This window comes from Ciona robusta, chromosome 4 (assembly GCF_009617815.1).
Source record: "Ciona robusta chromosome 4, ASM961781v2".
Taxonomy (NCBI): domain Eukaryota; kingdom Metazoa; phylum Chordata; class Ascidiacea; order Phlebobranchia; family Cionidae; genus Ciona; species Ciona robusta.
Window position 1 is genome coordinate 3,634,489 of NC_143238.1, and position 23,522 is coordinate 3,658,010.

Below are 23,522 nucleotides of genomic sequence, written 5' to 3' on the forward strand. Positions count from 1 at the left end.
ACCTCTAAGTTACCTCTCAGCATACTCAAACAGAGATTTAGGTCTGTTCTAATTATATAAATAGCTGAGTGAATCCTCTGGATCTCCGCTAAGAAAAAATCCATCATTGGTGCCGACATAATGCTGTTGTTTGTATCAGGGACTCGCGTTTCTTGTATCTGAAAATTTGTCACATTAATGAATCATAATATGCAATCAAAACGCAGCAGAACTTAGAGATAGTTATACAGTAATACCACATTGTAGATATATTGAGTTGAAATATACAAAGTAGCATCATAATGTATAAACTCATTGTAGTAACTTTGACCAAGAGGTTTTGAGATATCAGACTAGCTGTCACATAATATATGATGAAATGTTTCACCTTTATATCATATGATACATGTAAAGTACAAGGATACTTATGCCATTGCACCTAATATATTTGACTTGTTTTAGCCAAAAACAACCTTAACAACAAAACCATACCCTAACACACTGTGAATCATACATAATAATGCACTGACCTGCTGCATGTAATTGTCTAATGTTCTTTTTATATGAACAGCAAAGTAAGGTAACATGGATGGTTGGTCCGCCTTTACACTTCTGCCTTTCCTTATCAGTTCAGTTGAAACAACAAACTCTAAGTCGTGGCTGATTCTCCTGCTGTTATATAAAGTTGTCATCGTTTCTGCAGCTGGGTGGAGACCCAGGTCTTGAAAGTTTGGTTTCTGAAATTGATAAATAAGAAAAATTAATGTCTCCATAATAAGTACATGTTTAAATTAAAACCTAAAATTGCATAGTAACACTAAACTAGAACTCTCATACAAACCATCTATTTTATAACATGGGAAATTTAGGTCTGAGTTAGGGATGCCAGCAACCAGGATGTACTGCATAGATCTCTTCTGATATTGAAGCCTGTTGCTTTTTTCGAAGGTGGGCAACAAGGGCCCCTAATGGTAATAAATAGGAAATATTTTCTGGACACCACCAGTAAAGATACATAGCACACCAAAATTCAAGATGCAATTACGTACTTTAGTTTTTTAGAGACGGTAGGCAGGACAAACAAATTTGTTAGCTGCCACGTTTTGCATTTACATATTACCTGCAAAAGAACTTCGAAGCATTGCTCAACACCTCCACCTAGCTGTGAAAGTTTACTCAGGATCGACTTAAGGTTTCTATGTTTTATTTTATCAGTTTGATGATTCATATATTCGTTTGCGATGGTTCGCACGATGTCAAATTCTCTGTAAATAAATAAATGCAAGTTGTGATACCGAATACTTTAGCCTTTATCAAAATTAACATAATTAATTAACAAGGTTTCTAAGACCTGAGCTTTCTCAACTATCAGTTAATTCATATATAAATAGTTCTATTTATTGCAATTTAGGCTAGTGTCTTGAAACTGCTGGTAAACTTAATATATGAAGCTTTTAAAATGGAATTTTAACTGCATACTGTCTGAAATCCATCCTAGAATATAAATGAACCAGCAATTAATTTACCTTTGTTCTAAAATATGTCCAGTCATCATCCACTTGCATAAACTTCTTGCAGTTTTATCGTGATCCATCATTAAAAGTCTTGCTGAACTTTCTAACTCTCCATCTGTCCACATTGAAACTGAATCCATTTTATTGTACATGGATCTCTGCAGCAAGATACTGTGTAAAACAGCTAGCTGCACCATCACCTTATTTTTGACTTCGATTGAACTGATTTCTTTCGTCATGGCTGCTGTTAAGTTATACGGCAAAGCAATTCGATTCCAGTAACTTGGCCCAATGTTTTGAACAGCAGCTTGATTTGGATGTTGAATGCCCTCAGCAGCAGCCACAATACGCTGGTGTGTTTTCTTCACCAAATCCCTGTTTTCAGTTGGAATTTCAAGCGTGACGAATTTTGCGTTGCTCAGTAAAACCCCAGGGAAATTTCTCTCAAGATCTGAAGTGTCTCTGTAAACCATCCATAACCTGAATTGATCATGGCAGAGGATGTTACTCCTCATGATCACTTCTTCCTCTGTGATTTCAGAACCGCGACTCCTCCCTTGGCCATCTTCATCAGTTAAAGTGGCAACAGATCTCATAGTAACTTCATCCTGTCTCACAACTGTGATATGCGGCATCTTCAATCGATATTCTGCATCTGAGTAAGCATCAGCATCTGCTACTGTGGAAAGAATCCTCAAAAACTTGGCTGGCCACTTTTGCTCCAGGTGACAGTTCTCCAGCATCAACCAATGCCCGTGCACCATGCATCGTTCAAGTAAGTCTCCAAGATCATTTTCAAAACTTGCAGACCTAAAACCAAAGTCAAAAATAAAGAGGGTTCACTAGACACTACTAAGAAATGATCAATTTTAAAATTCAAATACCTTTGTAGAAAAGTGATTTTTTTCTTTTGAGCGAGTGCTTTCACTTCAATAGAAGGAATGAAACAGGTGTCTGAAATAAAATTCAACATTAATTATTTATCTGAACGTGGGCAAGACAACTGAGTATATGCCATAGTGGCTTTATATGCTATTACTAGGTTGTAGCAAAATTGGTAAGTGCCAGTGCCATTTCTAGGACACATATACCAACCATGGTAGCAAAAGCAAGTATTGAAATCAGCATCCTACAGTTACAATGCATACACCCTGACTGCAGGTAAAATATTGTATTATGGTTGCATATGAATGTAACTTACTTTATCCTTGTGTGGCCGAAAACGACAGTCGTTAAACACGGGTGTTCTGTTTCATACACCTCGTGCCGGCTTACGTGTTACCGACTATGTTACTTTGTGAGTAATTATGGCAAATTTACCCACTGCATTAAGGGAATATTTAAGCACACAATATTCTATGCTTACCTTTTGGAGCTTGAGGTAAAACAAAAACACATGGTTTATTATGTGCAAGGCTGGGTAAGACACTTGATAAGTAAAAAGTATTCGGTTTGGTTGTCACTCCACCAAGCACGCTCGTATTCAAATCTGATATCACTTTACTTAGCACATCAGGGACCAGGGTTTTCCATAGTAGTGCTTTTTGACCAAGTGATAACCCTGGAATACATAGGTTGTGTTAAAGTTTTAAGAAGTAAACTTTTTTTTGTTAGGATATACATTACAAAGCACTGACAATGACAATAAACTGTTTAGGGGAGATTTTAAACAAACAAAACTGCTAATTTTTCTTTAAAATTGCTCTGCTGGTAAAAGTCTTAACTTTATAGCAGCAACACCATTGTGAGCGCATGTGTCCTTGGGCAAGACACCTAACGGCAATTTCTCCAACCCAGTGGTCACTAATGGGTTGTTCAAATTATCAGCCATATATAAAAGAAAAAATTCAAAAAACTAGTCACCCACAAAGTAACATACATAGTAACTCGTAGGCTGGCGAGGTGTGTGAAAAAAACACTCATGTTATAACAACTGCCGTTTTCCGACCACGTGAGGATAAAGTAAGTTACATTCATTCATCCAACATTTCAATTGCCATATGAATTTTCATTTTATAATATCTTTTTACCTATATTTCAATATTTTTCAAAAACCACTAATGTAAAACTAACCGTGTAGCTTGTTGCATGGCACCCTGCCCAACAACACAGGTGGTGAAGTGAGATATTCCTTCCAACGCTTTGGTTTTGTTGACATAGAATCAGCGAGGCCAAGGAATGCTTGGTGTGACATCTCAAGTCTCAACACATCTTCCCAACCTGAGTAATCCAACCATGTAGGTTTGTGAAGGTGGGTGAGGTCGTGAGAGGATTCTGTGGGTTTCTCACCCTGAAGTCAAAAATATGATTGGAATACATTTAAAAAGGCGGAAAAAATGCAAAAAAAATGAAAAATGGCAAAAATAGCAGACCTCAAAAAAATTAAAACACTTGTAAACAAACAAATAGGTCTAAAATGCACAAGAAATAAACATAAGTCAAAAAGATTGAAATACACTTGGAAAAAACAAAAAGGCTTACTACGAACAGGAAAAATAAGACATTAAAAATTAGAATACACTTGTAAACAACCAAAAAAATCACAGGTCAAAAGGATTGGAATACACTTGGAAAAACCAATAAGGCTTAAAATGCATAGGAAAAAACAGACATTAGAAAGATTAGAAAACAAAGAGAAAATAGTTTCTTGTCATTTAGGTCAGAAAATTAGCACTGGGCAACAAGAATCCATTAAAATATGTTATTTTTTAAATGTTACCCCTTATGTAATAGACTTAGGGCGACATGCAGGAAGTATAATTAAGTTTTTGGCTTGATCCTTGTTTAGTTAATTAATGATCAAGCAGAAAATTAATAAAACTTTCTGCATGCGATCCTTAAATACCATGTCTAATACCAAACTGTGTATTTTTTATTACCATGTAAACTTACCACAATACTGGTAGCACCAACAAGGTCCACCATCTCATCTCTTGTCATTTTCTTATCCTTAATAAGTTGCTCCAGTGATAACAACGTACACAGAGTCTGAGAATCTTCAACAAACATTTCCTTCTCAACTAATTTTAACAAATTGTCCGTCAGCCCTTGCTTTAGTTCTACAACTCTTGACTGTAAAGAAAATACTTTGTTTTTAAAATAAAAGAGGTAAAAAGCAGGCTTTTTTATGATTAATAAAATTCATTTTTGTAAGTATGTGTGTTGCAAAAATTGATTTTAAAATATTTTTTTTGAAATAGAATTATTTGGGCAGATTTTAGGAAGTCTATATTGCATTAACCTAAACAAATGAAACACTAATATTTTAGAATTTCTAGCTCATAAAGTATGAACAATTAAAAAATCTTATTTTTTTGCGATGTATAAAGAATCTAACTTGAATTACCTTGTAATCAAACATAACCCATTTTTAAACCAACCTTAAGCAAAACTCCCACACTTCCACCAGAAGTAGCCGCCCCACCACTGCTTTTGCCACGAACGCGAGATTTTAAACATTCTTCGTAAAATCGGATGAAATGAGAGGCAGGGAATTTGTATAGAGGAGGACGAAGCACCGAGACTCGCTCAAGGACATCAAACAACATCCGACCGTGTGTGGACACTTCAATCAACTCAATTTTTTTCTAAAAAAAACAAACTTTTTCTGAAAAAAAAACATTTTTTTTTCTGAATAAAAACAAACTTTTTCTGAAAAAAAGGTAAGTAAAATATTTTTTTGGAAAAAAAGAATAAACGGTTTTCAAATTATTTTTATTCAAGGACTTACTTTATGCATATTGGTTTAATTTTTCTGATAGTTTTTGAACAGCATTATTTACAGTATAAAGATCTGTTGCATATTGTCACATGGCCTAATGTCTACAGAGAAAACAATGTATATATGTTCATTTTTCTTACATAACTGGCAATGTACTTCAAACACCCCTAATATATAACAGCGATACACCTATAAGAAATATTTTCCAGGTACAATCAAATGGCCAAAAGGCATAAATCAATTTGTCTCAAATTCCTAAAACATTTTTCTATAAAATCAAAGTTATTAACAAGTTCTCATTTATTTAAATAAATGATTTCACCTGCAATAGATTTTGTTCCATTATTTTAGTTTCATGCAAGCTATTAATTGTAGTTGTAGCATCTCTTTTACAGATTTGAATGGCTTTCAACACAGTAGGATCATGTAATACAGGGCCTTCAATCTCAGCTATCTACAAAGAAAAAAAAAACATATTAAACATTTTAGAATTTAAATATCAATGTTTTAACAAAAATTGAAAGAATTTAAATTGCAAAAACAATTTCATGGTACAGGGTGTACAAATACCAGCTTGATTTTGAAGTAAACTGAATCTATTATTACCCATATATTATCACCCCAATGGATCACAAAGTTAAATACGTGATAACTCGTTTGCGGACATAAGGTGTAGGAAACAGAACACTCATGATAAAACAACTGTCGTTTTCCCGCCACATGACAATAAAAAAGTTACACTCAGCCACATTAAAAATAATAAGAAACCTTCATAAGAAGATTGTCGTGCAGCTGCTCATATAGCTCCTCCAAGTGGAAGATGTCAGCTTCCATTAATCTTCTTCGTGCTTCAAACTCTGGCCGCTCCTGTGCGAGAACAATATGCTCCAACTTCTCCTCCAATCCATCGCTCGACAGTGACAAGTCCGTGACAGCGTAGAATGCAGGAGGAAGGAGGAACATCCCAGGAGACTCCCGCATCCCATGAGTGATGGAGATGCTCAGACTCAAGTAGAGACGAAAGCGAGGGTTGATCTCGCTCCTCCGAATGTTGAGAGCACGGGATGGGAGGGATCGTAGCTCAGTGTAAGTGATGAGGAGGTGTGCTCCGTGATACATGGCGCTCACGAGGAGATTGGGAAGATTAGGATCAGTTGATCTGCAAACCCACAACTCATCCAAGGACAGGGGGGGTGGGGTCGCTTGTTTCTAAAAGTTGATGAAAAAAATACAATTTAAAAAAAACAATATGAGATAGTAAAATCTCATATAAAACAATATCAGAAAAGTATGTCAAAATGAAATTGCCCAAAGCCATGTATGAAAACTACCAATATTTTCAATACGTACCACTAAACTAATAAATCAAAGTTTCTTGAAACTGACTGTCATTTAAATTTGACATCCAATAATAAATATTTTCCACCTGGACTTTTATAAGTTGATCTTCTTCCATCTCCCTTGCATCTTCAACTTTGGGAGCGACTCCTGTTTCCGATGACTCATCATTTACATCACTTGGCTCGTCAGCAAAACGCACGAGTCGTGATTTTGAAGCTTCAGTCGATGCACGAGAGTCCGGGAGATCAGGTTGGGAATCACCAGCCATGCTCACGCTTGTGGTTATCTGTAAGTTTTATAAACAAATTTTTATATAGTTGTTGTATAACTACCTTAAATAGAATTTCATGGTGCTAAAAATTGGGTTTAAAAAAATACTGTATTACTTAAAAAACTGTTTGTTAAAATGTACACAAGGTGTGCTTACCCAAACAGAATTTTGTGGTTGCTTAAACTTGTTTTTTAAAAAATACTGTATTACTCAAAAAAAACTAGGAAACAAAATATGTGAAATTCATGCAGTGTTTTTAACTAGAATATAATTAGAAATTCTGAAAGACAATTGTTTGAAGGACTAATTAAAGTGAGTTTAAAATGGAGTTTGCAGTAGGAAGTTTTATTTTACATTGCTGATTTCTTACAGTATATTTACCCATAGCATTTTAGACATAAACTAAATATCTCTTAATTCCTAATACTTGTGTTGTAATATAAGTACACCAATGTTTCAGAAAACTCAAACGTAACATTATTGCAATGGTTAACATTGAATACCACTGAAAAAGTCTGTCTTATATCAAATATACCTCAGTTTCAGTTGGACTTGCAGTATCACTATGATAAGATGATAAAGATGTTGCTCCCGCATCTTCTATGATCCCAAGACTCTCAGCCAAGCTTGATGCTGCTGTTGATACTCGTGATTGATCAACGGATGGATTTACTTCTGTAGGAAATATTTTAATAGAAAAGTTCATATACTTCTTCTTTAGTACAGCGATTGTCACGTTTATGCGATTGAGAAAAACAAAGTTATATTTACAGAGAATAAATTGAGGACATAATTTAAAAACACTGATTTTGCATATACTTTTATATTAACCTCGAGACAGAAATCTTTAAAACAATTTATGTGCTTAAAAGTTAATTTTATACTGAATTGAGGTGTTTATGAATGTTAAAATATTTAGAAAAATGAAGAATGGAATTGCTTGATTATAAAGATAAAATTACCTTCTTCCATATCCTCTATATCCGATCTTAATCGATGTAGAATGCAGTTGATCCTTGTCTCTGCTTGATGATCAGGATCATAGAACAAACACCAGGAAGATTTCTGATGAAGATTGAGAGCATGGATGCGGAGGATGTCGCTACGAGATCTCGCATCACGAGGAACACCGGACCTGTGCCATCCTCGTTGCTCTCCGGATGTTGAGAGGATGCCAAAGAGGGAAAAGTCATCCCGGATCTGAAACATCATAAATATTTTTTATTATTTATTTTATTCTGTATGGGTGAGGTCCTTGAGGACCTGGGATTTAAGCCAGATTTGGCCTATTACCCCAATACCCGTAAGTCTGAAATTTAAATGCTCACGATACATAGAAGCGTAGATAGAAGAATGAAGATATTATATTTTCTATTTCTACTTGTCTTCGTTTATAGCATGTCCTAAAGCAGTGTTTCCCAATGTTTTTCTAGTTGTCCAATAGTTGGGGAGTGCTAAATTTGCTAACAATACATATCACCGAATGTGTAAAAGCCTGAGATATTATTGGTGGTTGAAACAGGAAAATGGTACATTAAAAACCTTAATATACACAAGTCAAAATGGTGTTCTGTAGGAATACACAGCCACATTAGAATTAAACTAACATTAATGAAAAACAAAACCCTGAAAATGAGATAATCCCCATATTTCAATACATGCAAATAACCTTAAGTAGGGTAGGTTTAGAAGAACTGCTCAGGTTTTCAGATGAAGTTGCAAAATCGTCATCACTCCATATTGATTCCGATTCTGATTTGCTGTAAACTGATGATGGTTCGGAACTAACAGCTTGTTCTGTTGACTTGTTGGGTTTGGTTGGAATTTCAAGCAATTTACTTTCACGATCAATATATCCCTGCAAATAAAAAGTAGAGTTAAAAAAAATTGTGAAAAAACTTGTTTGAATTTATACCTGAAAAAGTTTGAATTTATACCTGATTTTCAAAAGAAGTAACATACATGGTAACTCATAAGCTGGCATGAGGTGTTAAACCCGTGTGATAACGACTGTCGTTTTCCGGCCACGCGAGGATAAAGTAAGTTACATTCATTCAATCATTAAAAAAAACAACATTCTTACATTTTTACATGTGTAGATCCAACTTAACAAAGAGTTTTCTCTCTGATCACTTCGTAATACACCATGGTAAGCAACACAAGCTGCAGTGAGCGAGGCATCCCCTATTGCTGATTCTAACCTAGATATTGAACAATCTCTCTCTTTCTTCCATCTATCCACATGTTCTTGCATGTTGGCCATCAGAACTTCAGCCTGAGATTAAAACAGTTTTTATGTATATTTATACATCATTTTTTAAGTTTTAATGTATAGTAGGGTGGAGGGAGATAGAACCTTTTTTTCATTTTGTTTTCTCGTCTCATTCCATAGTAGTAAACAAAGGACATTCAAAGAATTATAAAATCATATCTTCTTAACTCCCATACAGCGTTGTTAATTGTTTAAACACAATTAGTATATTTAGATATGTGTTTAAGGTATCCCGTCTTCCCCCACCCTACCATATTTATAAATTTATACATGTCTTTTTTATACTTTAATCGTCTTGATTATAAGGATACTGCAATGTTTAAATGTTTTTGTTTGTATAAGCTGACTAAAACTAACACACAATTTAAATACATGCTACTTAAAAAGTTACAAAGAGAAATCAACAACTAAAACTTACTTTTTCAATTTGATTATCCAGATTTTTAAGTTCCCGTTCAAATTGCTTTACGGCATGACTTGCGTTCTTGTGCATCTGAATCTTTGAATCTAATTCTTCTTTAATCTGGTTACACCTGGAAAGATTATTATAAGTATCAAATGGTTAATTACAAAAATTATAAAATAATTGTCAATAGTTTTAAATTATATCACATGGGTGCAAAAATGAAATCAATTGCTAAATTTCAAAATGGTGGTATGAAAATTTTCTCTGACTTTTGTTAAATATATTTTTTATTAAAAAAAGTTTTTTTTTGCTTAACAGACCACAAGCCGTTTTGTTAAACAAATTTGATATTTTTTTACCTGACACGTTTTGAGCCAAGTGTAGCTTGAGCAGAAAACAATTTTGCTTCAGCTCTTCGTTGAGCAGCAAGTTTTGGTTGTAAAGCTCTCAGAGTTTTTGAATAATTGTAAATTGTGTGAACCCATCTACAGAGTGATTCTGCAGCTTTACTTCCCTTTGCGATGTACTCTGGCTGTAAAAATAATATTTTTATTGGAAATGTATTAGTTGCCATTGTATTGAAAATGTGAACAAAACTATAAGGATTAAATATTAATTTGATGTAACTTGCTTTATTCTGGCGTGACGAGATGTTCATTCACCTCATGCCAGCTTACAACCATGGATGTTACTTTGTAGGTAAATATTTTGGGGGTTAGAGGCCTGCTAACCATGCGCCGGGCAAGTATTGTGTTTTATTTTTGTAATAGAAAACTTTGATAATTTAATATGATCAGAAGCAAAAAATGTGTTGGTTTAACTCCTGTATACCAATAACAGATGAGAAAGTTTTTGTTTTTAATTCAAAAAACAATCCTTACCTTAAACTCAGGTGACCGAACATATGAACGAATTTTTTGGAAAATATTTTCAGGAATTTTATCTTTTTCATAAAACTCAAGTTCTCTGAAGAATCTGAAATCATGAAAATATTGTGATTTAAATTTTTTAACAAAACCAAAATCAACCATTGTTTAAAACTATGCTTTTAAGAAACATTAAACATGAAAATGTTTTTTTTTTTCAAATATTTTGATTTATTTTGATAATTTTACCTATACTATAAAAATCAAAAATATTTTTTTTTAAATTTTCAAAAATTATAAAATAAATTAATGAATAATAAAAAATGTACTTGCGTTTTTTCTTAAAAATTTAAACACCTTAAGATAAGTTAAAGAAAATTAAACAATTACTTGTCTTTGTTAATAAGAGCTTTTCCGTTTTCCCAGTTAGCTGGCTCGACATTGAACATGTGGCACAAACAAGTCACTACTACAACAGCGCTATCTGGTGGTTTGGTGTAACGTTTGATCTCGTCAAAACTTCCTTCGTTAAGTGACGAGAGAATTTCAACAGCTGAGAAATGCATTGGGTTCACCTGGTAAGAAGAAATTATTATAAGTATCACAATAAGATGGACTTTAATGCGGACAAAAGTTATTTATTCAAAACATTTATATAAGTATGCTAAATATTATAAACATTTCTTTTTACAGGTTGTAAACAAGATAATTATAAAAACGAATTGTTTTAAATAATATGATATTTTATATCCATATTAAATAAAGAAGTTCCATTTCATGGTGCTTTTATGGTGCATATTTTAAAAATTAAAATATGTTTGTAAAATGAAATATGTAAAATATGTTTAAAATTTAAAATATGTACAATTTTAAAATAACTATGTACAATTTTAAAATATAATATTGAAACCCCACCTTATCAAATGCAGCTTGTGAGTCTCTTCTCAATTGTTCCAACTCAGCTTCCAACATCGCAATATTGTCTTCCTCAATTGAACATCTTTGTCTCGCCTCCGTGTACTCCTGTCTCTCATCCTCAACGTGTTTCTTCCAGGATCTTTCGTGCTCCCGGGCAAACTCCAACTTCGGGAGGAGCTGCTCTCGAGAGTCCTTGGATTGAAGAAGAGAATCATCCGCTTGATTGACCTTTCTCAGAGCTTTTTCATATCTGAATTTAAACCATTAATGTAAGTTATAACATAAGGCAAGGCTTCTGAGTATAGCAGCCATGATTTTAATTGGCATTTCTATTAAAAAAATTTTACACCTAGTGTTATTATAATGACTGTTGTTTTTCTGCTAATACCATTCTCTTTGTTATTTTAATTATTATGATATTTGGTACTGTATTCAAAGAAAAATAATTTAAAAAATGTTTTAAGGGCATTTTATAAACATTACATTACACCAAAATCGTTGGGGGGGGGGGGCAAAAAATAGAAAACCAGTATGTGCTGCTTCAGAAATATAGCATAAGAACCTGTTAATAACTTGTATCTCTTGTTTTCGTATCATACGAGCAATGCTTTCAAACATGTTTATCATCTGTTTGAATGTTATTGGGTTCAATATATCTTCTGCTCCATGGAGAAGAGATGCTGGAATGTAAGGCTTTGGATGGTAAAAAATATAATGGTAGTTAAATAAACTTTATTTAAAGGAAGTGAATATTTTCTAGTATGATTTAGGTATTTTGGATTTTTTAGAAGTTTTATATTTTATTATAAACGAACAGAATGAAACGGTAAAAGGTGTTAATTCATCAATAAAAAATAAAATTTCTATTCTCCAAAAATTTTTTTACATTTTTGGTTTGATAGCTAAAATCAGTATGATAAGTGACCACAAAAAATACAAAATAGTCCAAAAAATAAAAAATAGTCTAAAATGTTGAACAAGTTAAATAACACATACCTTTAGCTCTTGAAAGTGAATCTTTATGCAGAAACGACATAAGATGACTGAGATTGGTTAGTTGATGCTCTATTGATGACATGGATGACCATGGTAGCCACTCGCTCTCTGTGGGCAAGAAATATCTAGTTAGAAATTGAACGACGAAATAAAAACAAGCGTATTTATTCTTGTGTGCCAGGACAACAACAGTCCTTCTAACACTATAACACTAGTGTTCTGTTTCATACACCTCAATTGTTGTGGATTGTGTTGCCATAAGTATCTCTGTGTGCAAGGAATATCTAGTTAGAAATTGAACAACGAAATAAAAACAAACGTATTTATTCTTGTGTGCCAGGGTAACAACGGTTGTTATAACATTCATAACATGGTGATCTGTTTCATACACCTCAATTGTTGGGAACTATGATACTATAAGAGTGCAAGGAATACAGATATTTAAAGATTGAAGGGACATAATTTGTGTGTGCATGATAAGGCAATGACAGTTGTGTATAATGACTCTGGTTATAACATAAGTGTTCTGTTCCATACACCTCGTGCCCACCGATATATGCAACTTAGTGGGTAAATCCTTTGATGTATTATTTTTCTGTATAGCTATTTCGGTAACTAATTAGAGATCACTAGGTTGGAGAAATGTAATTTTTTTTATGATCCCGTAATATTAAAGCATAGTTTATGAAAATTATGATTTTTTATATTCACCATGTTTCATGTCATCACGTGATGAGATTTTCTGTAAGAAATGATGAGCGACCGTCTGCCATGATTCGTGATTCCATTCACGAAATAAATCAACACTTGAAAAGTGATGTAAAATATCTGGACACCTGGAATGTGAATAACGATTTGGTTTATTTTCTGATTAAAACATTACAAGTATTAATGTAGGATTTAAATAAAACGTATGCCAATAAACCAACTGCCAATGATTATAAATCAACTAAAATGTTACTGTTTTTTATAAAAATTTTCCTGTGTTATCCTGCAAACTTAAATTCAGCTTCCAAAATTCCTTCAATACATTTTATTAGGTAAGGGTGGTGGAATAAGCAAGTTACATTCATTCATTTAATTATTTTCTACATTATGATCACCTTTTAAGCAGTTGATGAAAAGAATGAAGTTTATTATTGTTTCCAAACAATGAATTTGGTTTATATCGAGACAAATCTTCATGGAGACCTAAAAATATAATATATTATTAGTTTTTAGGGACAACAACAATGTAGTTTTATATAGTTTGGGGATTGTGGATATGAAATATATAGAACACTAAATTACCCAAACATGCTGTAACTCAAACCAAATCACTGTCATTTTTAAAATAAAAAAAATTACCATCATTTTTTGGGAAAGAGGCAAGCACCACCACATGTAGATTGGCAAGCACCCGTGAAAAATACGTTTCTAGATTCTGGTCAAGTTTTTCAAGAGCTGTTTTCTTTCCACCAGAAGTTGATTCAGACGTGGCGGTCACAACACTAGAGCCTTGCGCAAATTCTGCTGCAATTTTCGCCAGCTCTGTGTGTGTGTATAAAGCAGGGCACTGACCTGTATGTTAAAACAATAGGTAAAATAATTTGGTGATGAATAGTGTTAGATGTGGAATGATCACGCCTTTTATCCAAAACTTTCTTTCTTTTTTATCAATAAGCCTCTTTTTTTATCAATTTTAACAACTGTTGTTTTACTGTTACCACTTGTCTTTTCGCTTTTGTAAACTCTCCCGTTCTTCGTTATCGTGACCGAAGAGACGAAATAAAGTTTATTTATTTATTCAAAAAAAGAAGTTTTTACCGTTTTGCACAAGAGCACATATATCATCAAGCGATTGAGGGTTCGTAGAGAAAGGTTCATCTAACATTAGAATAACAGGTTTGTCGCGTACACCTGCCTCAAAACTTGCATCTTTCAGCAACCTAATAAAGTAAATTGACTTTAACTTTATTTTATATGTAGTATAGTCATTAATCAATTTTTGTGTAGGTACAATTGGGCAAAGCAAAATTAAGGTTAAATCTTATGTCTCTGAAATTGCTGTTTCTGTGATTACCTGTATAAAGTATTAGTTTCATTTTGTTCTGGTTTATTTTTACAACAACAGCAATTGATTACTACAAGTTTGAGTCTATCCACTTACTGTCTTAGATAAGTTTTTCGATTCAAACTTTTCCATTGTGATTTTTCAGTCATGAAAAGTTTTGATCCAGTGAGATGAGCAATGAGACGCGTCAGTGATTTCCTTCCCGCAAATCGGGATGTGGAAAGCAGCAGAGCATGACCACCGTGCTTTAATGACATTGATCGTGCTAATCGTGCAGCGTGGCGCACCGCCTGACCAAAGAAGACCAAATCCATGTTCTGTTTTGAAGAATCTTAAAAAAAACACAACAAAAACTGAGTTTTTCGTAATAAATATAAAAGAAATATGTTGCCAGAAATATGTAAAGTTGGTGATAATATTTAGGAATATATGTATTTCATAAATGCAGATACATAATACTAAATATACTTATAATGTTCATGTAGTTGTGTTACAGCCTTACCAGCAACTAAAAGTTATACCAAAAATATTTTGTCTAAAAGTTAAATGCACCTCTGCAGGGTAGTTTTTATAGTTTAACATTTGAAAGCTTCTAATTAAGCAAAGTTTTTTAACTTTACTGCTCTGTGCAAACATATAACGCCAACGGTTCTATGGTTAAATTCCTGTGTTAAGTTGCAGTCTTTCCAACTTTTATACAATACTATAACATCAACATAAAAAATCTACCAAATCTTTACCATTATTATAAGCATCAAGACAAAGTGAAAGAGCTTCAGCCAACTGAGGTTCCGTGCTTTCCACATATCCATCTGCAGTTGTACTTTGACCCAAAGCACTGGACAGAATTCCTCTGCTGAAAAGAACTGAAGTGGATTCTTCGTTTGGTTGGAGAACCTGGATTGTAAGATAATTACCTGAAAAATGTTTTGCTAAAAATAGAGAAATGAAAGTATAAACTTGTTTCACACTTGGTGGGGTAACCAAGAAGTTTTGACGCGCAGTTTCTGTTTTATATATTTTGTGCCTGCTTATGAGTTAATATTTTAATAATATTGTCGGTAATTGTTTTTGTTTCAAATCTTTATAATATTTCGTTACTTTTACATAAAAAAAAACAAACAACCATAATAACAAACATACAAATCGACTTAAAAGTAAAAAAAACACATTTTTCGTTGTAAAATAATTAGCAGACCCCCTACACACACCTGCTCCACTGAAATGAGAGGACCTGACAAGTTGGCAGCAACATCTGCATCGTCTATTAATCCCGGCATAAACGTTACTCCAAGTTTTGCTCCTCCTGGACGACTTGGTCTTCCTTGAGGAGAGAGATCAGGTTTTTCAAATGTCATCTCTTGATCTTTAGCTCCAGAGGATGGATGAATGTTGGTTCCTGAAGAAGATTTTTTTATCGTTATAATTTATCGTTAATGAAACAGTTCCGAAAAAAATTAAAATAAACAAAACATACAAATATAAAAACAAAATTAAAACAGTGGCTGTAACAATTTTAAACTATAAACAAAATTATACAAATATAAAAAAATTAAAACAGTCATTATAACATTTCTGTACTATAGTTTTTATACCTTATGACCGATTAAAAGTTACCATGTATGTTACATATTAGGTAACAGTTTTTTCGGTATGGTTAATAAATTGGACAAGAACACATATGTATGTTTAGTATACAATACGAGTGCTCTAACCTCTGAACCAGAGTTATTTACACAATGAGAAAGTCTGCCATTACAAATTGACAAAATGCTTAAAAAACATTGTAACCAATAAGCATATCAAACAGAAGATTTCGTTTCATTTTATATTTAAAGTTATGTAATTTACCAGCAAATTGATTTGTGTAAGCAACTTCCTTCTCACTTTTAGTAGCTGTGGAGGATGTCACTCCTGTTTCACTTGTACTTGATTGGTTTGATGCTGTTCCACTTTCAAATACTGGATGAAAAGGAAAAAATCAAAATTACTAATTTGAATGTAACTTACTTTATCCTTGCATTATCAAAAACGAAAGTCGTTATAAAAAGTCGTCAGTCGTCATACACCTCGTCACAACTTACGAGTTACCAAGTATGTTACTTTGTAGGTGATTATTTATTTTATTTTTTTTTTTATTTTTTTATTATGAATAGCTGATAAATTGGACAACCCATTAATGACCGTTGGATTAGAGCAATTCCCGTTAAGTTTCTTGCCCAAGGACACATATGCCCACAATGGTAGCATTGACAGTTAAATATTCTCAACTGTGTTCCCATTCCTTGAACAATTTCTTTCTTATTTTGAAAAATTCCTTAAACAATTTCTTTCTTATTTAAAAAAAAAGTTTAGATCAGTTTTAAAAAATGGGTGAAGGTTTATTATATTTTGGTAGATTACAAAAAAAGGAATATTATAAAAAACCTCTATATTCAATATAAAAACTAACCAGATTCCAGTTCAGTGGTATATCCAGTAACAGCAGATCTTGTGTCGTCATCTTCAGTGACCACAGTGTTAGCATGAGATGCATATTCATCAACATGTGTGGGGGTAGTCGTTTCACTCATATCTTCATTCATTGAAGACATTGAAGGTATCTTCACATGTGTGGCTGTTGGTAAAGATGCAGTAAGTGGTTAAGTTAAAGTTTTGCATAAATAAACAAATTTGATTCATTTATCTTTAAGAGATGGGGCAATAACAGCCAATTTAAAAAAGTTTTATACTTTTTCTTTTTTTGAAAACAGAAGCTTATAAAAAGGGAGCAGGTGCTATCCAAACAGTTGCTAAACTGTTTCTTTTATGACTGGTTTCTCTTATGTTCTTTAACTTTTCCATATAGCTTTTGTTTACTTTTTTATTTTTTCGTTTACATTTTTTTTCATTGTTAAGCTAAGTAAGTTAAGGAACCACTGAATTACAAACGTTTGATGTTGAAAAGGCAAACACTGTATTTTCTTTCTTTTTATAACTTTTTGTGTAGTTTGTTTGGGTTAAATATTTAGGTATTTATTCCAAGGAAAAGTTGTTGCTATCTAACCTGTTGAAGTGCTTGACTTGCTGATAGTTGTTGCCACAGAACCTGAAGTTCTGGATTTGAATTGTTGGAAAGATTCAGAAACTGACTCGTCACTGATGGCTGCCATGTTCTGAAAGCAAAGCAAAACGTAAATTTTTGTTTTAATGTGTTTGTTTTTATCCATATTTGCTTAAGCACAACTTCACAATAGGTCATGTTCAAGCATTGTAGTTGCTATGATTTTTTTAATTAAGCTTCCATATCACAAAAACAAGACATATTTTTATTCTGCTTTTGCTACCAAGCATATCATTTATATTAGAAATACATGTCCTAGTAACACAAGTTTACCTTCATAGACAAATAGCAGATAAATGACATACTAAACACTGGTGCAATAAAACCCGTTTTTGCCAACACAACTATTTCTATTTCCAATGTAAAATATATAGCTTTGATATTAAGGATAAAACACACCTGATTATTACTATCCATATATTCATCAGTAATTGGATTACTAACAGCACTATCAGCACTAACAGTGTCATCGTCTATAATTTCAAGTGAGTTGTCTTGTGCTGATTCTATTCCATCTGATTCTATACGCTGCTGTAAAAGTCATGGTACTTATAGGATTTTGGTAGCAGGTTACTATGAATGTATTATGACTGTTGTTTCCTTTTTCTTTAATTAATGTGTTTTTCATTTTCATATTGTAAAGGAAAAATTAAAATTAAGTTATATATGCTACTTTTTTATCTTTAAATTATTTTGTCTTTACATGTCAGTTTAAAAGTAATTCCTAACTCATGCATACTTTGTGAAGCTTTTCTGGTATCTTTACCAACAAAAAAAATAGTTTTAAACTTAAGAGATATATATTCTCCAAAAAATGAGCATCATTCTATTTTTTAAATAAATACCTCGCTTATCAATTTCTAAATTTGATTTAATGAGTAAGCCTCTAATAACATGAGCGTCAGATCAGGGTCACATTACTGCACACAGTTATATTTCTGTACTAAGTAAGATTTTTACAAATTTTTAATATTTACCAAGTTATCACTTTCCTCTCCCATAGAAGATTGTATGTAGTCAGTTGAACTTGAACCAGATGAATAACCAGCTACTGGTGTTGAACCAGCAGATGGTACTGGTGTTTTTATAATGCGAACTTTTTCAACAGCTGGAGAGGAGGGACGCTCGTCTTTGCCTGGAAAAATAAAAAAAAACGTATTTTGGTTTTATTTAGGTAAACTAGAAGCTTAAAATATGTTTTATACCTTAAGTTCTGCTCCAAATTGTTGTATTATCCATTTTTATTAGAAATTTTTTTTTTTCGTTATTGTAAAAATTTGGTAGCAACTCCATTATGAACCATCCATATTAAAAATATTAGGCATTTAATATACACCGTATGTCTTTCTGCTCAAAATAATCCAAAATATTTATATATATATATATAATGCCTATAATACATAATGTATTTGTTAATTTGTTTTAAAAATTTTGAAATCGTGCTTACACAGACTCCTAATCAAATAAAACAGCATAAAAATTTAAATAAAAAAAATTTAACAAATTAAACACAATGTACCAGTGCAGAAGTGTTTCTTCATCACATCAAACAAAGATCTTGTCATCCAATGTCGGTCATGGTCATCAATCAAACGATCGTAAAACACTCGACTACATTCATGCAACCATAACCTTACTATGGTTCTCATCATGGCTGGCACTCCACTTGTGTTTGCTTCTCCTCCTGGAAAATAAGTTACAAATTTAACCAAAAAGTGGTCTATTGTCTATTGGTGATGTCTTGCAGTGAGACATACATAATGTTATGAGATATACGCCTAATTGGATCCAATACTTTAAAGAAAGAAATAGTATTTTAAAAATATCTTAATATTAGACTTCTGGTACAAAAAGTAACTACCAAAGTTACATGGCAGACAAAACATTGGTTTTTCATAAAATGTACATATTGGTTTATCACTTGAAATAAAATTTCTAATAATGAGTGGCAGCCGTATATGAAATATATTTATATTACATGATACTGTTTGTACAGTGAACTATCACACCTTTATTGAAAAAGTTTTGTACTTGTGTTTTATCCATAAGAATGTTATAACAACTCCCATTTTACCGATACGTCTGTTTTTTTCTTCAATTTTCTATACTACTTTTCTAGACCTTATCATGGTAATAAATCATATAGTATAAAAACTTCTCACCCCATGCAGCATTGGATCTGTATCTTCCTATTTGTCTTCCTGCTCGTGGCCTTTTCATCTGATTAGCTCCTCCTCTCCTCCGGAGTGGGATCGGACGACCTCGAGCTCTTGGAGTCATCAGGAATAATCCCTGTGAAGAAGAAGTGTTTGTTTTTCTTTTTTTATCGGGAATGAACTATAGTTTTTTGTAATTTTTATTCTGTTATAAAGTAAGCCACTGATTTTCACGAAATATGTCTCTAAAAAGAAGTGTATTTATAAAAAATTAGGAATACGCTTGATAAACAGTTTTACGTTGTTTAACATTAAACTAGTTTGAAAATCACAATTTATATAAACATATCATTAATATCACATGAATTAATGATACATATTCATGAAATAATCACCTGCATGATGTGTGAAATATCATGTAGTGAGAAGATATAGTGAGGTTGCCATGGTGATGGTTTCAAATGGGATCTGATGGTCGAGTAAAGATCAAACGCTCCAGCAATGATGGCCTGTCGTATATTGATAGCAGGTTTTAGCAAATAAAAAATAAAACACGTGTTTAAACTTTTTCATTGATTTTCCAATTATTGCATGATATTTCAAAAAGGAGTTCCCCCGACAAAAAATTGCAATAATATGAATTATTAAATTTCTATGTGCAACCAAACGAAAAAATTTAATCTATGTTATAGAATATAAACAGACTTTATGCAGACTTGACAACAGATAGCAAATTAAACGCTGGGAAAATGAAACAAAAGAGACAAGCCAAATTTTATGCTATATAATATTAGCAAGGGCAGCAGAAAAAAAAAGATTGTAAGTTTTTATAAATATTACACCTGTGATAAATCATAATGACGAACAAGCGAGTATGCTGGAAACTCTTCAAGCCAGGATTGAACTGCATCATGGTATATGCTTAGTATGGTCTCTTTAGTGGGCTGTAGGAATATAAGTCTATGTATTTTTCAGCCATAAAATAAATCTATGTATTTCAGCCATAAAATAAATCTATGGATTTTCAGCTATAAAATAACATAAGTAACAGTAAACTAGTGTTTGTAGTCGGTTAATGGCCAACTACGGCCTAAATCTTTGGTCCATTGGCCTGTCTTAAAGGATCTCATAGATATTATTGCTAAAATAACTTAGTTCTAAAAATACATGGTAATGATACCAGTGAACATTAGAATTGTAATTGGCAATGATTTGTTTAAAAAAAATCTGGTTTGATCCGGATTAAGCCACTTACATTAAGAAAATTCAAAACCACCAGGTTTCTTGTAAGACTTGGAAGCAGAGCTTGTCTTACTTGCCCGGACCCTGAACCCGGTACCCCAGGTGTTTGAGCAGTGCTTATGAATGCAATGTCACGATCTAGTGATTTAAAAAGTAGTCGGTCGTGCTCATATACTCCGTTGATGCAAAGGATCTAAAACATAGTTCATATTTGAAGTAAAACTTATATCTTGTCATTTGATTATTTAACAAAGATAAGCTTTGAAAAAATAAAATAATAATGATAAATTAAAGTTAGTATAAACATGCACAGAATAAAAAACGCAAGATAAAGGCAGTCAAGTAAGTAAAAACGTTTGCAACTCAAACCCATTTACAATATAACAATAACAATAAACTGTTTATTTATTAAAAAATGTCCTATACCTAATCAGTTTTATTATCTATTTACTTGTATAGAATAGAATGTGTCGCAAATATGATTATTCATGACAGATAGATTTTACTTCACGTTGCTATTTTCGAGTGCAGAGTTTGAGTATTGGAATATATACCTGTCTAAACAATTCCAGGGTTGGTTGCACAGAAGGTTGGTTGGTGGCGTCATCTACTACAGAACCCGTGCATGATAAATCGTCGAGGAAAAATATGGTATGGTGGTGTTCGATGGTGCGTGATGCCATCACAGCACTAGGGTGCGCCATTAAGCCAAGGTTATGTTGTTTCAATGTTGGTGAGGCTCTGGTTTCGATAAGCCTCTGGAAGTGAGCGGCAGTCAAACCTAGAAAAATTGTTTGTTTTTATGCTTCAATACTTTCGTAAAAAATACATTTTTTGTTCTGTTTGCTTTCAAACATTCCTGTATACCCTTTGAACCTGGAAAAATGTGACATTTTTGGTGCTTTTTGGTTTTGTGCTTGCATGTATACCCTATATGGTGGATTTGTTAATGCTATCTTATGATGGGCTTATGATGTTTTAACTAAAAAACAACAGTTTAAGCAAATGTGCTTTACAAGTTAAGCAGCAGAAAATAATAACTCACAATAAAGTACCAAGGAAGAATCTATTCCCGCACATTGTTAAAAAACTTAACAAGTATTATGAAAGAATGTTTGAATAAGTTCAGTGCAGAAAACATTAACTCAAAATAAGGTGCTGAGGCAGAATTTATTTTTTAATTTCCAGCCTCACACTAAGTAAAGGATAAATTATACTACACAAACAAAGTCATAGCAATTTTAAATTATTTTTAATTTATTGGTTGATTTAGTTTTCACTCACCAGGTGACATGGAGATTTGCACCAAGTCCATCTCTGGTTTCATCAAACTTTTCACGAGACTTGACTTCCCGCATCCAGGATCACCGACGAGAAGCAAGGACTTCTGGGAGTTAAGGAGGATGGAGGAGAAGTAAGCGTACCTCTCCATCTGATGAGGACATCAAATATTTAATTATCAAAAAATTTTTAGTATATGGTTTCCTTAATAATGTCCATACGTAAAATTGGTTACATTGATTTTTTTATTATTTTGCCCACCAAAAATTTGCATCTGTTATTTAAAATTTTACATCAGTTAATTTTTTGTTCTGCAATACATGTATGTGCACCAAAGTGACTAACTTGATGTAAATATGCAATTACCACAGTGTGACATTGCATGACAAGGAACAATTTAGACCTAATTTGGCTTATTCTGAAGCTTAAGGGTACCAAATATATTTATTATGTCCAATGTCCGACACAAAAACATGGCAAATGCATTTCCAAAAACAGAATATACAAAGTACAGCTCATATCACTTGAAACCCTTTTAAAACACCTCTATAAATATTTCTACATGCGACAGAGCATTGTCCTCTACCTGATGCACTGGTATATAAGATGAACCATTCTGCAAAACAACTCGTGATCTCAGGTCAATCTTATCTTCCCATAAACTGAACCGACCAAATTCTTCATCCACAAAATAATCGAACACAGTATCGTATGGGGGGAATTCCAAGTCATGTCTGGATACATTTATACAGTTGAAGTATATTTATTAAGTTAATGAATGATAAAGAATATAAAGAGTTAGTATATCTTGTATTGCAGTTTCAAAATCCTAAAATAAAATATATATATTATGCATTGAGGTATTAAGTTAATGAATAGAGCACATAGAGTGGATAAAGTATTTATCAAAAATGAAGCTGTGTTTCCATGTTTGTGTTTTAACTCTTACCCCAATAACACAGAAAATAAAAACAGTAACATTCTATATCGATTAGGTCCCACTGTGCGGCATCAAGTGAAGTAGAGTGTAAAAAATGTTGCTGTTTTAACGAATGAATGAATAAATGAAATTCATTTTGTCTTTTCAGTCAGGATAACGAAGAACAAAAGAGTTGACACAAGCGAAATGGCAGGTAGTAACGGTTAAACAACAGTTATTAAAACAGGCTTATTGATAAAATAGATAAAAATATTGTTTTGGATAAAAGGCGTGACAGTTACACCCTACAGACGATACCATGTGAAAATTAAATAAATAGCATTTAATTAAGCAAATTAAAGTTTTAATTAGAAGAATAGTTTATTGCATTATTAGGGTAGGAGTTAAAAAAAATATGGAAACAAACATGGTAACAGTAAAAAGGCATATTACCTAAAAAAGAGCTAACACATCAAAAGCGAAA

At 32.7% G+C, this 23,522-nt stretch overlaps 1 protein-coding gene across 1 annotated transcript in view; it reads right to left on the bottom strand.

Moving 5' to 3' along the window:
* The window catches only part of LOC149736735 (dynein heavy chain domain-containing protein 1-like), a 51,866-nt gene that overhangs the window by 1,782 nt on the left and 26,562 nt on the right, over positions 1-23,522 (bottom strand). The window contains exons 52-94 of the mRNA XM_089876341.1: positions 22,706-22,853; positions 22,123-22,270; positions 21,393-21,619; positions 20,852-21,031; positions 20,439-20,540; positions 19,992-20,105; positions 19,603-19,732; positions 18,960-19,124; positions 18,418-18,575; positions 17,840-17,971; positions 17,384-17,492; positions 16,790-16,954; positions 16,189-16,299; positions 15,549-15,736; positions 15,078-15,234; positions 14,434-14,668; positions 14,091-14,212; positions 13,632-13,844; positions 13,388-13,475; positions 12,996-13,120; positions 12,285-12,392; positions 11,851-11,968; positions 11,286-11,538; positions 10,761-10,945; positions 10,386-10,479; positions 9,864-10,036; positions 9,517-9,631; positions 8,910-9,101; positions 8,496-8,684; positions 7,789-8,026; positions 7,362-7,501; positions 6,641-6,841; positions 5,983-6,423; positions 5,537-5,668; positions 4,874-5,080; positions 4,386-4,565; positions 3,567-3,783; positions 2,860-3,054; positions 2,378-2,447; positions 1,506-2,303; positions 1,100-1,244; positions 510-716; positions 3-158 (exon numbers count right to left, since the gene is read on the bottom strand). Coding sequence (XP_089732467.1) covers positions 3-158; positions 510-716; positions 1,100-1,244; positions 1,506-2,303; positions 2,378-2,447; positions 2,860-3,054; positions 3,567-3,783; positions 4,386-4,565; positions 4,874-5,080; positions 5,537-5,668; positions 5,983-6,423; positions 6,641-6,841; positions 7,362-7,501; positions 7,789-8,026; positions 8,496-8,684; positions 8,910-9,101; positions 9,517-9,631; positions 9,864-10,036; positions 10,386-10,479; positions 10,761-10,945; positions 11,286-11,538; positions 11,851-11,968; positions 12,285-12,392; positions 12,996-13,120; positions 13,388-13,475; positions 13,632-13,844; positions 14,091-14,212; positions 14,434-14,668; positions 15,078-15,234; positions 15,549-15,736; positions 16,189-16,299; positions 16,790-16,954; positions 17,384-17,492; positions 17,840-17,971; positions 18,418-18,575; positions 18,960-19,124; positions 19,603-19,732; positions 19,992-20,105; positions 20,439-20,540; positions 20,852-21,031; positions 21,393-21,619; positions 22,123-22,270; positions 22,706-22,853 — 7,771 coding nt within the window. The remainder of the gene's footprint in view (positions 1-2; positions 159-509; positions 717-1,099; positions 1,245-1,505; positions 2,304-2,377; positions 2,448-2,859; positions 3,055-3,566; positions 3,784-4,385; positions 4,566-4,873; positions 5,081-5,536; positions 5,669-5,982; positions 6,424-6,640; positions 6,842-7,361; positions 7,502-7,788; positions 8,027-8,495; positions 8,685-8,909; positions 9,102-9,516; positions 9,632-9,863; positions 10,037-10,385; positions 10,480-10,760; positions 10,946-11,285; positions 11,539-11,850; positions 11,969-12,284; positions 12,393-12,995; positions 13,121-13,387; positions 13,476-13,631; positions 13,845-14,090; positions 14,213-14,433; positions 14,669-15,077; positions 15,235-15,548; positions 15,737-16,188; positions 16,300-16,789; positions 16,955-17,383; positions 17,493-17,839; positions 17,972-18,417; positions 18,576-18,959; positions 19,125-19,602; positions 19,733-19,991; positions 20,106-20,438; positions 20,541-20,851; positions 21,032-21,392; positions 21,620-22,122; positions 22,271-22,705; positions 22,854-23,522) is intronic.